Genomic DNA, 14,723 nt, shown 5'->3' with positions numbered 1-14,723 from the left:
AAAGCCCAACTGTGCCTGCTCTTGAGAGAATATCCTACTGCGCCCACATTTTGAAGAAATGTCCTGCAGCTCAGAACTAACAGTGATAAAAAGGACTTTCATTTTCAAAAAAAAAAAAAAAAAAAGACTTCCCAGCAACTAGATTCTAGAAAACAATGGAAGGGGGCCTCTAACGTCTAACGTTCTAAAGAAAATTTATATCAGTCTGACATTCTAGAGACACACTCTCAATCAGGTGCCGGGATGGAATAAGGACATTCTTAGGCATGAAAATATCCAAAACATTCATTTTCCTCGCACCCTTCAGAGTGTCCGTTCCCATCTCCCTCAGCTGTGTACATGTACATGTGCTCTAGTTGGCCATATCCACAGCAGTTCATTTCTGCTGGGCTAACTGCTTCCTGTGCCCTCCCTCCCACACCCTCTGTGCTATCCAAATCCTACCTATTCTTCAAGACCCAGAGGAAGCCCCACCTGGCTGAAGCTACCGAGGCATCCCATCAGCTTTGGCTCTTCTCACACTCTGGAATCCTCAGTGTACATTTTGCCACTTGCCTTGGTTTTGTTTGGCATTAATTTCTGTACAAGTTTGAATTCCCCAACAAGATTGGAATGGCATCTTATTCATGCTTCAATTTATGGTGACAGGCGAATAGCAGATGCCCAACAAACATGGGATGTTTATATTGGGGTAATTTGGGTAACCCCAAATGACTCCTGATTCAATTGTCTTTTTGTGATACCCTTCTATCCAAGATATTCTGGAGTTTCATTTAAAAAAATCACTTTATAAACTCTCAAGAATTTCAAAAATAAGAAAACCTCCAACTTTGCAAGGACAGCAGTAACTTGGAGGCTGACTTCCTATTATATATTCAGTTCAATAATGAACAGTGATTGTGTTTATTCAAACACTACAGATCATGATTGCAAAATCAAGTTAACCTAAGGGGAAAAAAGCATATCATGACACACTTCATGGCAAATGTTCTTTTCTGTTATTAATTAAATGATGATACAAGCCAATTCATGCCACGTCTTGCTCTTGTTTTCTAAATTCTGTGGAAACAGAAACAGGCTTCGACAGAAAAGAGAGAGGAATGAAGAGCCTTCTGCTTCAATTTTTTCTTTTTATAACGTTTTCATCTGCATTTCCTACAGAACAAAAGATGGACACTGAAGAAAACATGCAACTGGCACAGGTACTGTCTCAATACATGTTAATAATGACGATCAATGAAAATTAATTTTACTGATTGCCTTGGAACCTAAAATGGCAACAAATTCCTACAAAAGATTCCTGTACTTACCCTTAGCTCTGAGGACACCAAGTAACCGAGTGTGGGGTGGAGGGTGGGTGGGGTGGAAACGGAGGACTTGCTGCCACTTCAAGCAATGGGTCCGAGTGAAGGCAGAGGCAGGAGAAAGGGGACATCCCTGGGAGAAATGGGGATCTCTCCATTTCTATATTTCTAAACATTTCTAAATCATTTGAGAATTTCTGTACCAGCCAGGAGGTCCTAGCTACAACCTTAGATCCTCTTACTCCTACATGCGTGAGAAATACTTTGCTTTAGAGATTTCTTCTAAAAATCAGTCCAGTGAATTTGCCGTATTTGGTTAAAATAAAAAAAAAAACACACATCTCTTCTAGAATTTGTTTCAAGGAAACATCAAAATGAAAGTAGCAGCAAAAATGTGTGAGATATGTGATCTATAACACGTAGAAGCAGCTGATTGTCTTCTTTTTTTTTTTTTATTGTCTTCTGTAAAAGTTTGGAGTTTTATGGGCTGTGTGGTGTAGATAATTTTGGTCACATAGCTCAGCTGCTTCCTGGAAATGAAAAGGCAGGATGACTCTTCCTTTCTTCTTTCCTCCTCACTCCTTCCCTCCCCTGACTCCTGACTTCTTTCTCCACCCCCTCCCACACACACACACACTGCCAAAAAACATTTCAGGCGATTTTGTTTTGTCCTGAGATACAGATTTGTTGTCCTGTAGTCTGTACCCTTTTTTGTCTTTTTGGTCAGGCGTATCTCAACCAGTTCTACTCTCTTGAAATAGAAGGGAGTCATCTTGCTCAAAGCAAGAACAAGAGTCTCTTAGTTGGCAAAATTCGGGAAATGCAAGCATTTTTTGGATTGACAGTGACTGGACAACTGGACTCAAACACTCTTGAGATCATGAAGACACCCAGGTGTGGAGTCCCTGATGTGGGTCAGTATGGCTACACCCTTCCAGGGTGGAGAAAATACAACCTCACGTACAGGTAATGCTTCTGCACACTTATTTCCCCCTCATCCCAAACACAGGAACATGATCTCCAAGGAACAATAATAATAGTTTATTTTATAGAGCACTTCCCTGGTGCATGGCCCTTCACAGATCTCATTTATTCTATCCAGTCTTACCAGCAGACTGGCTCTGGCCGATATGCTTTAATCTCTAGCCTCTGCCACTTGCATATATATTCAAGACCAGAAGCACTGTCAGAGGGCAGCACAGGCAGATGGCTGAAGATATGGCTGGAGTATGCTCGAGTACAACCAGTTCATGTTAGCAACACTTGTGGGTCAGAGTCATCAAATTTCAGATGGACCCGGGGGTGAACTGGGGCCTTTGCTCCCAGGCATCTCAAGGAAAGGTTCATTGGCAGAAAGACGATGATGTGTGCTTCCGGCCTGAGTCGGTGGCCTTGACTGTTGCTCCCAAGCCCTACTGGCAGACACCGAAGGGTACTTCTCATAGCTCTTCCTTCACTTTATTGAGTCTTAGGAATTAAAAATAGCTTCAGCAAGATAGGGAATATAAACCAGAGGAAAATCTTTTCCTGAGTAACTAACTCTTTAAGGCTCTCAAGAGAGACTCTTAATACATGATGCATGTGTAAGACTGATTTCCACAAGCCATCTGAGAAAGCAGATCTCCATTCTATCGAGGATGCATTGATAATACATTCACGTACACAGCAAGCATGTACATGCGATTAATGCTCTCCCACTCAGAATATGATCTTAGGAAAGTCACTGAACCTCTTTGATTCCCATTTGTTAAAGCGAGGGGATTATACTACCTGATCAGGAGGGCAGATGCAGGATTGGATCATACAGAACATGTAAAAGTGCTTGATTGAAATCATAAGGTATTATACCAATGCAAGAATAGTAGGATACTAGAAGTTACTGCAGCACACAATTGATAAGAAACCATCTTCTTTTTGTCTGTGTGCCTACATGCATGTGTAACCCCCAAGTGATCTGTTTTTTTAATTTTTTTAAGAATTGTAAACTATACTCCAGATATGGCACGAGTGGATGTGGACAAGGCTATCCAGAATGGCCTAGAAGTGTGGAGTGGAGTTACTCCGCTGACATTCACCAAGATTTCCAAGGGGATTGCAGACATCATGATTGCCTTTAGGACCCGAGGTAAGATTTCCAGCAGAGATAAAAGAACAGCTATTTCCATCTCAGGAGATGTGAAGAGGCTGACCTTTTCCCTCCTGTGAACTGTATCTCAGTCCACGGCTGGTGTCCTCGTTATTTTGATGGCCCCTTGGGAGTCCTCGGCCATGCCTTTCCTCCTGGTCTGGGTTTGGGTGGAGACACTCACTTCGACGAAGATGAAAATTGGACCAAGGATGGAGCAGGTGAGCCCAGTTTTCTTCATGAAAAATTTTTATTATTCTAAGAAATCCCTGAAATAGCTTTGCAATGAGTTGCTTTTCATCTCCCAATTTCCCCACAGTTTGCCATATTCCAAGATGACATTGATGAAAGTGTTCAATCTATTCAGATAATTGCACTTGTACAGGTCAGAGCCTTAACCACACAATACCCTCATGAAGGTGCTAATCCTTCTATGATCTGAGCATTCATTCATACACCCACAATGCCTGAAGGTCCACCATGTGCCTGGAACTGTGCAAGGCATTGGACAGACCACAGACTTGTACTAGAAAAGTTCTAACCCTTCACGATCTTGTGTGATGTGAAGCCCAGACCACACCACACACCCTACAAGGCAAAGTGTGCTATGTGTTGTACCAATGGTAAAAGTGTTCTGTGGCTTCAGAATTGAAGAAGACTCTAGGGAGGTGGTAATTCTGAGTTAGTGAATGAAGGGTGGTATGTGGGCTCATACCCATTGAAGGTTTATTTAAAGGCATGAACCTCCACTTCCAATACTTGCCCAATACTCCACTTCCAATACTTGGATAATCTTTATCCAACCTATTCCTTCAGACCAACTGAGTTGATCTTATTTCTTTTACTATGCCTGCCTGCACTAAAATAGGAAGGAGTTTATTACTTTTCAAACAAAAACCAAAACTTTACTACTGTAAAAGTATGTGCATCCAACAAAGGAGCAAGCTCAGTAGACTCTCAGGTTCTCCGCACTCCATTTACTGTCCTTGACAACAGTCACTTTGGGTCTGGTGTCTGGTTTCCGGGGTCCCAGAAAAGCAGAGATTATGGCTCTCCTGATAGGTGATATATAAGATCACAGTTCAGTTCTGACTAAGTAACTCCAGATAGCCTGTGGGTCAGTTTCGTAGTTTCTGCAAATCAGCACGATAGATGCTCTATAATTTTGGCAAATGAAGTCAATCAAAAATCCTTTACTCAGCATCCACCATGACCCAGGCTCTGTGATACAAATAGAGTACACAATAGTGTGCAAGACACAGATCTTGCCCTTGAGGAGTTTACAGTCTAGGAGATACACACTCTCAAATGGCAATTAAAATCAGTAGACCAACAGTGGATAAAGGAAACTATAGCAATGTAGTAAAGCAAGAAATTTAATCCAAATACAGAGGTCAGGGGAGAAAGTGATACCAAACCTGAGCCAAAGGCTAAGCAGGAACTCAGAAAATAAAGTGGAGTAGAGAATGTTCTGGATAGAATAACCCAAACAACTCGAGTAGCAGGATTTTGGTGGAAATGGTGAATAGGAGCCAGACCACATAGGGTCTGAAATGCTAACATAAAGGTTAGAAGTCATTGAGATGAACGGAGTTTGAATTATCTTTTCAAAGAGTCACTTTTCCCTTCTTGTCCAAAAGCACACCCCGTGATACTGCCCGCCAGACAAAGGCATGAGCAAAGACCAGAACAGAAAAGCCTGAAAGGCCATTCCATGTTTTTTTTTTTTTTTTTTTTTGTGCAAACATCATTGGACAAGGCTTCATCACAGGGGGCTCAGCCTTTTCCATAGGATCTATAAATTCCACTACAAATCCTGGGACAGACTTTTCTATTTAGAAACCTAAAGACTAGTGGGAGAGACAGAGAGATAAAAAGGTACTTTCTTTTTTTTATTTAATTATACAAAATTGTAATTGCTTTTATTTAATTAGTTTGGAGGAACTTTTTTATTTTTTATTTATTTTTTAAATTTTTAATTTTTTAAAGATTTATTCGTTTATTTTATTTTTAAATCTTATTTAAATTCAATTTGCCACCATATAGTATAACACCCAGTGTTAATCACAGCACATGCCTTCCTTAGTGCCTATCACCCAGTTACCCCAGCCCCAAACCACCTCCCCTTCTGCAACCTTTTGTTTGTTTTCCTTCCAGAGTTAGGAGTATCTCATGGTCTGTCTTCCTCTCTGATTTTTCCCCACTCAGTTTCCCTCCTTTCCCTTATAGTCCCTTTCATTATTTTATATTCCATATATGAGTGAAACCATTGTCCTCCAATTGACTTATTTCACTCAGCATAATACCCTCCAGTACCATCTATGTTGAAGCAAATGGTGTGTATTCGTCCTTTCTGATGGCTGAGTAATATTCTATAGTATATATAGACCACATCTTCAAAAAGGCACTTTCACCATGCATGATGAGACTTCTAACATGGGTAAGTTCAGGGGACTATGCCTTGTGTAGAAGGTGCATCTAACCAGTCTTTCATCCAAACAAACACCTGGATATCCAGCAACCATTTTTTTTTCTCATTAAACTTTTGTTTTAATGGGCCTCAAAATTCTGTGACAGATTTTTGGTCAAGTTGTTTCCATTAAAAAGTACTGACTTTAAAAACTAAACTTAAAACTGCCACACAGGCACAAAAACAACAACAACAATAAGTGGTCCACAAAACATTCTCCTTTCCTTCTGAAGGTTTTACGATGCATTGTTATCATTAACCAGGCTTTACTATTAAACTTAAATGGCCAATTGACACACAGTTCTGAGACCGTTCTTCCACCACTGATTAAGACTGGGGTGGCAGGTATTGGGGATAATATTCATTTAGCCTTCTGAGCTTTCTGGGCAGACTTGGTGACTTTGCCAGCTCCAGCTGCCTTCCGGTCCACTGCTTTGATGACACCCACAGCAACCGTCTGTCTCACATCACGAACAGCAAAACGGCCCAGAGGAGGATAGTCAGAGAAGCTCTCAACACACATAGGTTTGCCAGGAACCATATCAGCAATGGCAGCATCCCTAGATTTCAAGAACTTGGGACCATCTTCCAGCTTTTTTCCAGAACGACGATCTATCTTCTCCTTCAGTTCAGCAAGCTTGCAAGCCATGAGCTGTGACAATCCAGCACAGGTGCGTATCCAGCACTGATTTGGCCTGGATGGTTCAGGATACTCACCTGAGCCGTGAAGCCAGCTGCTTCCATTGGTGGGTCATTTTTGCTGTCACCAGACACGTTGCCACGATGAACATCTTTGACAGATATGTTCCTGACATTGAAGCCCACATTGTCCCCAGGAAGAGCCTCACTCAAAGCCATGTCATGGTGCATTTCAACAGACTTTACTTCAGGTGTAACATTGACTGTGGCAAAGGTGACCATCATGCCAGGCTTAAGAACACCAGTCTCCACTCGATCCACTGGGACAGTACCAATACCACCAATTTTGTAGACGTCCTGGAGAGGCAGACGCAAGGGCTTATCAGTTGGACGAGTTGGTGGCAGAATGCAATCCAGAACTTCAAGCAGTGTGGTTCCACTGGCATTCCCAGCTTTACGGGTGACTTTCCATCCCTTGAACCAAGGCACGTTAGCACTTGGCTCCAGAATGTTGTCACCATTCCAACCAGAAATTGGCACATATGCTACTGTGTCGGGGTTGTAGCCAATTTTCTTAATATAGGTGCTGACTTCCTTAACGATTTCCTTGTATCTATTCTGGCTGTAGGGTGGTTCAGTGGAATCCATTTTGTTAACACCAACAATTAGTTTTTTTACACCCAGTGTGTAAGCCAGAAGGGCATGCTCCCGGGTCTGCCCATTCTTGGAGATACCTGCTTCAAATTCACCAACACCAGCAGCAACAATCAGGACAGCACAGTCAGCCTGAGATGTGCCTGTAATCATGTTTTTGATAAAACCTCTGTGTCCTGGGACATCAGTGATGGTCACATAATACTTGCTGGTCTTGAATTTCCACAGGGAGATATCAATGGTGATACCAGTTTACATTCAGCTTTCAGTTTATCCAGGACCCAGGCATACTTGAAGGAGCCTTTTCCCATCTCAGCAGCCTCCTTCTCAAATTTTTCAATAGTTCTTTTGTTGATCCCACCACATTTGTAGATCAGATGGCCGGTAGTGGTAGACTTGCCCGAATCTACGTGTCCAATGACGATGCTGTTGATGTGAGTCTTTTCCTTTCCCATTTTGGTTTAGGGCTAGCGGTGGTTTTCACTCCTGTGTTCTGGCAGGAAACCCATTGCGGAAAAGCTCCAGCAACCATTTTTAAGCCCCCACTACTGATAGACCGTTCAGTGGTCACCAGAAATAAAAGGTGGCTAAGACACAGTCCCTGAAAAGATGCATCACTTCATAAAAGAAATAGTCAGTGCCGTCTTTTATGTGCTACGACAGAATTAAACACTGAGACTATGGAAATGCAGAAAGGAATTTAACTCAGTGAGGATAGGAATTGGGTGAAAGTGGGGGTAAGAGAGGCCTCAATAAGGAGATGATTCTAGAAGGATTTCCTGAGCAACAAGAAGGAGAGCTCAGCAAACAGGGGGTGGGAGAGATAATATTCTGGGTAAATAGTATGGAGGTAGTAAGACATAGAGATTAGAAGGAACATGGCACAGATGAGACATGCAAATGATTTAGAAAGGTTGGTTCATGAAATATGAAAATAAAACATGAGTCTGGAAAAAGGCAGGGACTAGATCATGGAGGGCTATAGTAAGTAAGGTGTTTGGACTTGATCCTACAGCCAGTGGAGAACTTCTGAAGGATACAAGTAGGAGAGACATGATCATGTACAGTACAGCCCAGCAACAACCAAAAACTGGTTTCTATTTTTTTTAATAATATCCATTTCTCACACACCTCTTTCCTGCCATTTGCTTGATCTGGATCATAGTTTTTCATGATATGACTAATGCCTATTACTAGTGTTGAAATATTTCCCAGATAAATGATGGTGCATAGAAGAATTACCCACTGTATAGCAAGACTTTCCATCTGACCCCTTAGTTACTTCTAATCTCAGATGCAACTGTTCTCCTTTTGATTGACCAACATACCCCTATTTTTCCTGTTTTTGTTAAGGATTCAACTTATTTCTCGTGGCTGCTCATGAATTTGGTCATGCACTGGGACTCTCTCACTCCAATGATCAAACAGCTTTGATGTTTCCAAATTATGTCTCCCTGGATCCTAACAAATACCCACTTTCTCAGGACGATATTAATGGAATCCAATCTATCTATGGTAAGCAACATCATAAATCTGAATATATGTGAACAAAATAGGAAACTTTCCAGAAAGGAAGTGAAAAAAATTTCTTGAAATAGCACCATGAAGAAAATATCCTCTTGGGTAAGATCCTTCTGTAGGTATTTCCACATGCCTTCTTAATTCACTGTGATATTTCTTTTCTCATCAAAGGGAGTCTACCTAAGGCATCTGCTAAGCCAAAGGAATCCACTATACTCCATGCCTGTGACCCTGATTTGACTTTTGATGCTATCACCACTTTCCGCAGAGAAGTAATGTTCTTTAAAGGCAGGTAAACCCATTCCCTTAAACACCTCAACTTCCTATGAATATTCTTCTCTTCAAGATATCTGGAGATAAATAGGGAGGAAATTCACAGGGATAGTGAGAATGTGTTCCATCTCATTTTCATTTTATAACTGCCCACACTCCTTGAAATTTTACTATGTGTATATATCTCTTTCTCGTTTGATAAATTAAGTTTTAAATGTTCTTAAGCAAATTTTTTAACTGCTATTGGATAAAAGGTGAGTAGAGTCACTTTCAGTGACTTCTTTGCTAGAATAACACACCAATCCCAGTGGTGCTGGATCTGACCTATACCATTTCAGGAACAAACTGTTAAATTCTGGGGAATTTTGTAAACCACTTCACAACACTTCTGTAGCTTGAAACTGGCCATGGTTGGAGTATTTACACCCTGGAAAATCAGCAAATGATAAAAATTAGGTCTTTTTCCTACCTACAGAGCCAGTTGTTAAACATGTATGAGCAGGCCATTCCATAACATTGCATCAACAAAGTGTTAGCTGTGGTGGGAACTCTCTTCTCCACCGTGTATAACTTACTGGACTTAGGTTGCAACATGATGTGTCAGTTGAGTATACCATACTATATTTTCAGAAAAAGTATTGGGACATAGACCATCTCACAAGCATATGGGGCACGAGAAAAGGATATTTGAAATCAGTCTCCTTCCACCCACAGTCTATCCAGCACTTGCAGGATATCAAGTATCACTTGATATCAAGTGATATCATGCTATCACTGCCATGCTCCACACAGCAGAGGCTGAGGCTACTTATCAGGGACATCAGAGTGGGGTTGTAAGCATGGAAAGGAAATGGAAAAGAAGGACTTTTCGGGTCTCATTCATAGACTCAGAACTTTACATCCAGAGAGGGAAATCTGAGAAAATATGTTAGCATGCAATGATAACTTTATTCTAGCAAACATCAGCTCAAAAAGTTTTTCTTAGATGTGTTGCCTTGGAATTTTGAGTATTGCTGATTTGGCCAAAATGAGGCCACTGTGCACTCAGCTATGGGTAGGTTGCTACTCTAAGTTCGCAGGAGGGTGGACACAAAGGCATGTCCTGACCTTGGTAGTCCAAAGGGTAGGACTGGACTCACAACCATGTAAATTTGCTGAGGAAACTTGTGTGAATGTTCTAAATTATTTGAGGAGACTGCTAATCAACTAAACAAAAGGCAAGGTTTACAGTGTTTTCACTGCAATATAGGCTGTTTGTGAAAGTGTCTTTTGTTTCACACAGACACGTATGGAGGATCTATTACGACATCACTGATGTTGAATTTGAACTGATCTCTTCATTCTGGCCCTCTCTGCCAGCCGATATTCAAGCTGCATATGAGAACCCCAAAGATAAGATGCTAGTGTTTAAAGGTAATTTTTTTTCCATCACGATTTCTCTTCTGTCTCTGGATGTCTAAATTGGTTGGTGAGTATTTTGGGGCAAGGAACATAATATTCATGCGTGGGCCCGATGGAGAGTGCTTCTGCCCTGACTGTGGGTTCCTATCATAAGGAAAAAGTATCCAGGGATTCTTTAGCTGTGAAGACAAATATCATTCCAACTGCATGGGAGCTAAAAGAAACCTGTATGGTAAAAACTAAAAAACTATCTTTTTTCTGCCAATTAAAGGGAACCCATCTGTCTTTTATATTCTCTTTTTACTAGGGTTGATTCAACAAATAAAAATACAAAATGCCTTAAATTTCAGATAAAATGCATAATTTTAGCATAAGTATGTTCCTTGAAATATTTTAAATATACTTATACCAAAAAATAGTCATTATTTATTTGAAATTCAAATTTAACCGGAATCTTTAACTTGGCAATACTACTTTTTATATGGATTTCATCACATTACTTGCCTTTGAGAATACTTGGGGGCTGGGGGATCCCTGGGTGGCTCAGTGGTTTAGCTCCTGCCTTCGGCCCAGGACGTGATCCTGGAGTCCTGGGATCAAGTCCCACATCGGGCTCTCTGCATGGAGCCTGCTTCTCCCTCTGCCTGTGTCTGCCTCTGTGTGTGTGTGTGTGTGTGTGTGTGTGTGTCTCATGAATAAATAAATAAAATCTTTTAAAAAAAGAGAGAGAATACTTGGGGGCTGAAATCTAGGAGAACATTTACAAACATAGTTGACTATTTTGTCAGAGTTAGAGAAATAATCAATCCACTGAAACCAATTGACATGCACACTAGTGAGCATGCTCACTATTACAGTGTATGTTGTTGGTGTCATTGTAATGATAAAACCAGTTAAAGAAGGCAGTAAGAATAAATGGGGACATTAGATTACTAAGTCCTGAGAGATGAGGTTATCTATTTTCAAATTTCTTAAGACATCTCTTTTTCCCTCTAGGAAATAGATCAGAAGATAATCACTTTTTCTCTTCTTAGATGACAACTTCTGGATGATCAGAGGATATGCTGTCTTGCCAGATTTTCCCAAACCCATCCGTACACTTGGCTTTCCAAGAAGCGTGAAGAAAATTGATGCAGCTGTCTGTGACCAGAGCACTAGAAAAACCTACTTCTTTGTGGGCATTTGGTGCTGGAGGTAAGTTTGCAGACAATCAACCTCTTCACTATATTCTGCATCACTTTAACATGGACAGAAATAGAATTAACATATAGTCCTCTTAAAGTCAATTATGTTGAAGCCCAATTTGGGTAGATGACATGCACCAAACAAAAGAATGTTTCAGGGAGTCCAAAGACCTTTCTCCAACATACAGATAAGATAAAATAATAAAGCTGATGATGCCAACCAAATTGCTAATTACACAAACATATCTGTTCAAAATCTGCGAAAGCTCCAAGCTGAACTCTTACTTTGTTTTTTTTTTTTAATTTCAGTGTGCCTATCATACAGTGCAATGTTAGTTTCAGGTGTACAATGTAGTGACTCAACACTTCCTTACATCGCCCTGTGCTTATAAGGACAGGTACATGTCTTCATCCCCATCCCCTGTTCCTCCTACCCCCCACCCACCTCCCCTCTGGTGACCAGCAGTGTGTTCTCTGTAGTTTATAGGGTATGTTTTGTGAGCCCGTACTCTGATTTGATACTCCCTCAGAATAGCATCAGTCTAATGATGTGGCTTTTTCCCCTCATCATTTCTTATTTTCAAGATCCTACAAATATTTCAGCCAAACATAAACTTTGACATGTTTTTCATTATTTTTAAAACAATTTATTTATTTGAGAGAGAGAGAGAGAGAGAGAGAATACAAGCAGGGAGAGGCAGAGGGAGAAGCAGACTCCCCATTGAGCAGGGAGCCCGATGTGGGACTCCATTCCAGGACCCTGAGATCATGACCTGAGCCAAATACAGACACTTAATGGACAGCCACCCAGGTGCTCCTGTTTTTGATTATTGATCAAATTAGTTTTCTTCTACTAGGGCTACTTTTTCTCCACATCCCTATTTGACTCCAAGTGGGGCAGTGGAAGGATTAAGCTTCCCCAAAACAAAGATCCCTTGGGAACTTTTCCAATCCCTGCATCCAGGTATGATGAAGTGACCCAAACCATGGACAAAGGGTACCCGCGGAGGGTGGTGAAGTACTTCCCGGGAGTTGGTCTCCGAGTCGATGCTGCTTTCCAGCATAAAGGTGAGCATCAATGCTAACCCTGTAGGATACTTGCAAGACTTTCCTGGTCAGGAAAGAACACAGCACAGAAATATAAATGCTTCCATTTTCATGTGATTCTACTATTCTCAAGTACCTGTAATAATATACTCTAGCCAGGCAGGCATTCTCACAAACTGAATTAGTAAGTCCTGAATTATTTATTCTGTTATACCATTTCAAGTATGTGCAAAAAGTACCAAAATTAATTTTGCTTATCATTGATCCAAGAGAGCCCCTAAAAGTGTGAAAACTGACCAAGCACATGAACTGGAGAGTGACTCGCCAACTATTATGTGTGTAGCTTACTCTGCACTTGGGGATTGTGTGAGAAATTACAAATTCTTCAGAGTTTCTGAGGCAGATGTCATATTGTGGGTAAGAAACAGGAATCTCCACTTCAGAGGAATCTCAGGCAGTTTAATGAACCAACGCAACTACCGCATCTTCAGACTTGGACCACGGATGACAACCCAGGACGTGGAAGAAGCAGGAGTCTAAGAAGCTTTCTGCATGACACCATCTTTCAGGGCGGTGAAATCTCACACAAAACCTTAACACCTGAAGCACACAGAGCAGAACAATGTGAGGAACATGAGGATGTAGAGCCCACCCCCAGGGCTGCTTCTCCCCCTTGCTAAGACACTGTTTTGAAACCTAGTTTGAGAGCCTCTGGCCTGAACCACAGTCTGGCTAGAAGGTGGTAAGCCCCTTGACATTCATGGTCACACTGTGGCTTCTTCTTTGGGGAAATAAAAATAACAATATTTCTCATGTGACAGTAGTAAATGTATGTAGATAACACACAAGTTTCTCTTCTCTCCATAATGTTCAATTATGTTATTCTATATGCATACAATTAACAAGTGTGGAATCATGATAGAGTTGTGCAAGTTAATTAATGGTGATTCTCTTTCTCTAGGATTCTTCTATTTCTTCCGTGGATCAAAGCAATTTGAATATGACCTTAAGGCAAAGAACATCACCAGAATAATGAAAATTAATACCTGGTTTCGGTGTAAAGAACCATTAAACGTATCATCTGATTTTAGTATCAGTGATGAAGTCCATTCAGGAGGAGTAGAGACATTTTATCATAAGAATTTAAATTTGCTTATTTTCAATATTGTTCATGTGCTGAAAAAAATCTATAGTTATCAATAAAATTCATAGACTGAAAGTAAACCCCCAGAGGTCTTTTAATCTGAACTCTGCTTCAAAATGTAATAGAACTATTCTTACACATAAACTGCCAGTCCTGGTTCTAGATTATCTTTGGAAAAAGAATCCATGGATATACTGAGCTATCTGATTCTTTTTACAGGAAGTTATGATATACAAGCAAAACTCTTGCTATACTTTAACCCTGTTTTATGCTTTGTGAACTTGAAGAAGTAAGTCATGTGTCTTATAACAACTAAATACTGCAGGCATTCATTAAACCACTCGGTAGCATCCTATTTTGTCTGGACTTTTGCAGTGGGAGAGACTCAATAAACTGCATCCCTCATGCTCTGAACCCACTGAGAAATAATGAATACTTGGGAGAGCAAAATGCCACCTTTCTACTGATAAAAGTTATATTATGGAATGTACCTGTGGGCAAGCTAGTTTCCTAATATCATATTCTAGAATAAGACATACTTACACACAGTCATGGGAAGAACTGGAAAGAACCAGGTGTCCACAAAGAATGTGAACTTTCTATAGGCAGCATGGAGCCCAAAAAGAGAGAAAGAGGGTGGAGCTACCCATTTTCTGCTCCCAAATTGACCAATCAAGGAATTTATCTCACCTGCCGAAGAGGAGTGAGAGTCTAGGGAGATGCAACAGGTGTTACACAACAGGTGCTCCCCCAACAGTTAGGAAACCAGGAGGAGGAGGAAAGTAGGGTCCCTCCAATCTCCCAAGCATAGACCAGTGCATTTAACCATCCTTAGAGAGTTTAAGATCAGATTTTATACAATGATCTCATATACAAGAAATGAAGACTTTTCCTCCCTGTGTTTGAAATATTTGAGTCACCTGAGCTGAAACCTATAGTAAAAAGTTCCTGTCCTCTTTGT

At 40.8% G+C, this 14,723-nt stretch overlaps 1 protein-coding gene across 2 annotated transcripts; it reads left to right on the top strand.

The window, feature by feature from the left end:
* The first annotated feature begins 1,063 nt into the window (after window positions 1-1,063).
* MMP27 (matrix metallopeptidase 27) lies at window positions 1,064-13,842 on the top strand. 2 transcript variants are annotated; one of them, XM_055304754.1, is made up of 10 exons: window positions 1,064-1,202; window positions 2,032-2,270; window positions 3,281-3,429; window positions 3,522-3,650; window positions 8,546-8,707; window positions 8,885-9,005; window positions 10,269-10,399; window positions 11,422-11,581; window positions 12,536-12,639; window positions 13,580-13,842. In XM_055304754.1, the coding sequence occupies exons 1-10, from the start codon at window positions 1,101-1,103 to the stop codon at window positions 13,819-13,821; spliced, it is 1,539 nt and encodes a 512-aa protein (XP_055160729.1). In that variant the 5' UTR covers window positions 1,064-1,100; the 3' UTR covers window positions 13,822-13,842. The 2 variants fall into 2 exon arrangements, with proteins under 2 accessions (XP_055160729.1, XP_055160730.1); XM_055304755.1 differs by lacking the exon at window positions 3,522-3,650.
* Window positions 13,843-14,723: the final 881 nt, after the last annotated feature.

Source organism: Nyctereutes procyonoides, unplaced genomic scaffold, assembly GCF_905146905.1.
Source record: "Nyctereutes procyonoides isolate TBG_1078 unplaced genomic scaffold, NYPRO_anot_genome, whole genome shotgun sequence".
Taxonomy (NCBI): Eukaryota; Metazoa; Chordata; class Mammalia; order Carnivora; family Canidae; genus Nyctereutes; species Nyctereutes procyonoides.
The sequence above is the reverse complement of the archived record's forward strand: the minus strand, read 5'-3'. Positions and strand labels throughout refer to the sequence as shown.

Bases quoted from the DNA above. Each gene is read 5' to 3' on its own strand.
- MMP27 (XM_055304754.1), top strand. From the start codon at position 1,101: ATGAAGAGCCTTCTGCTTCAATTTTTTCTTTTTATAACGTTTTCATCT. The intron at 10,400-11,421 runs GTAATTTTTTTT...TTCTCTTCTTAG, and splicing joins TAAGATGCTAGTGTTTAAAG to ATGACAACTTCTGGATGATC. The intron at 11,582-12,535 runs GTAAGTTTGCAG...CCCTGCATCCAG, and splicing joins GTGGGCATTTGGTGCTGGAG to GTATGATGAAGTGACCCAAA.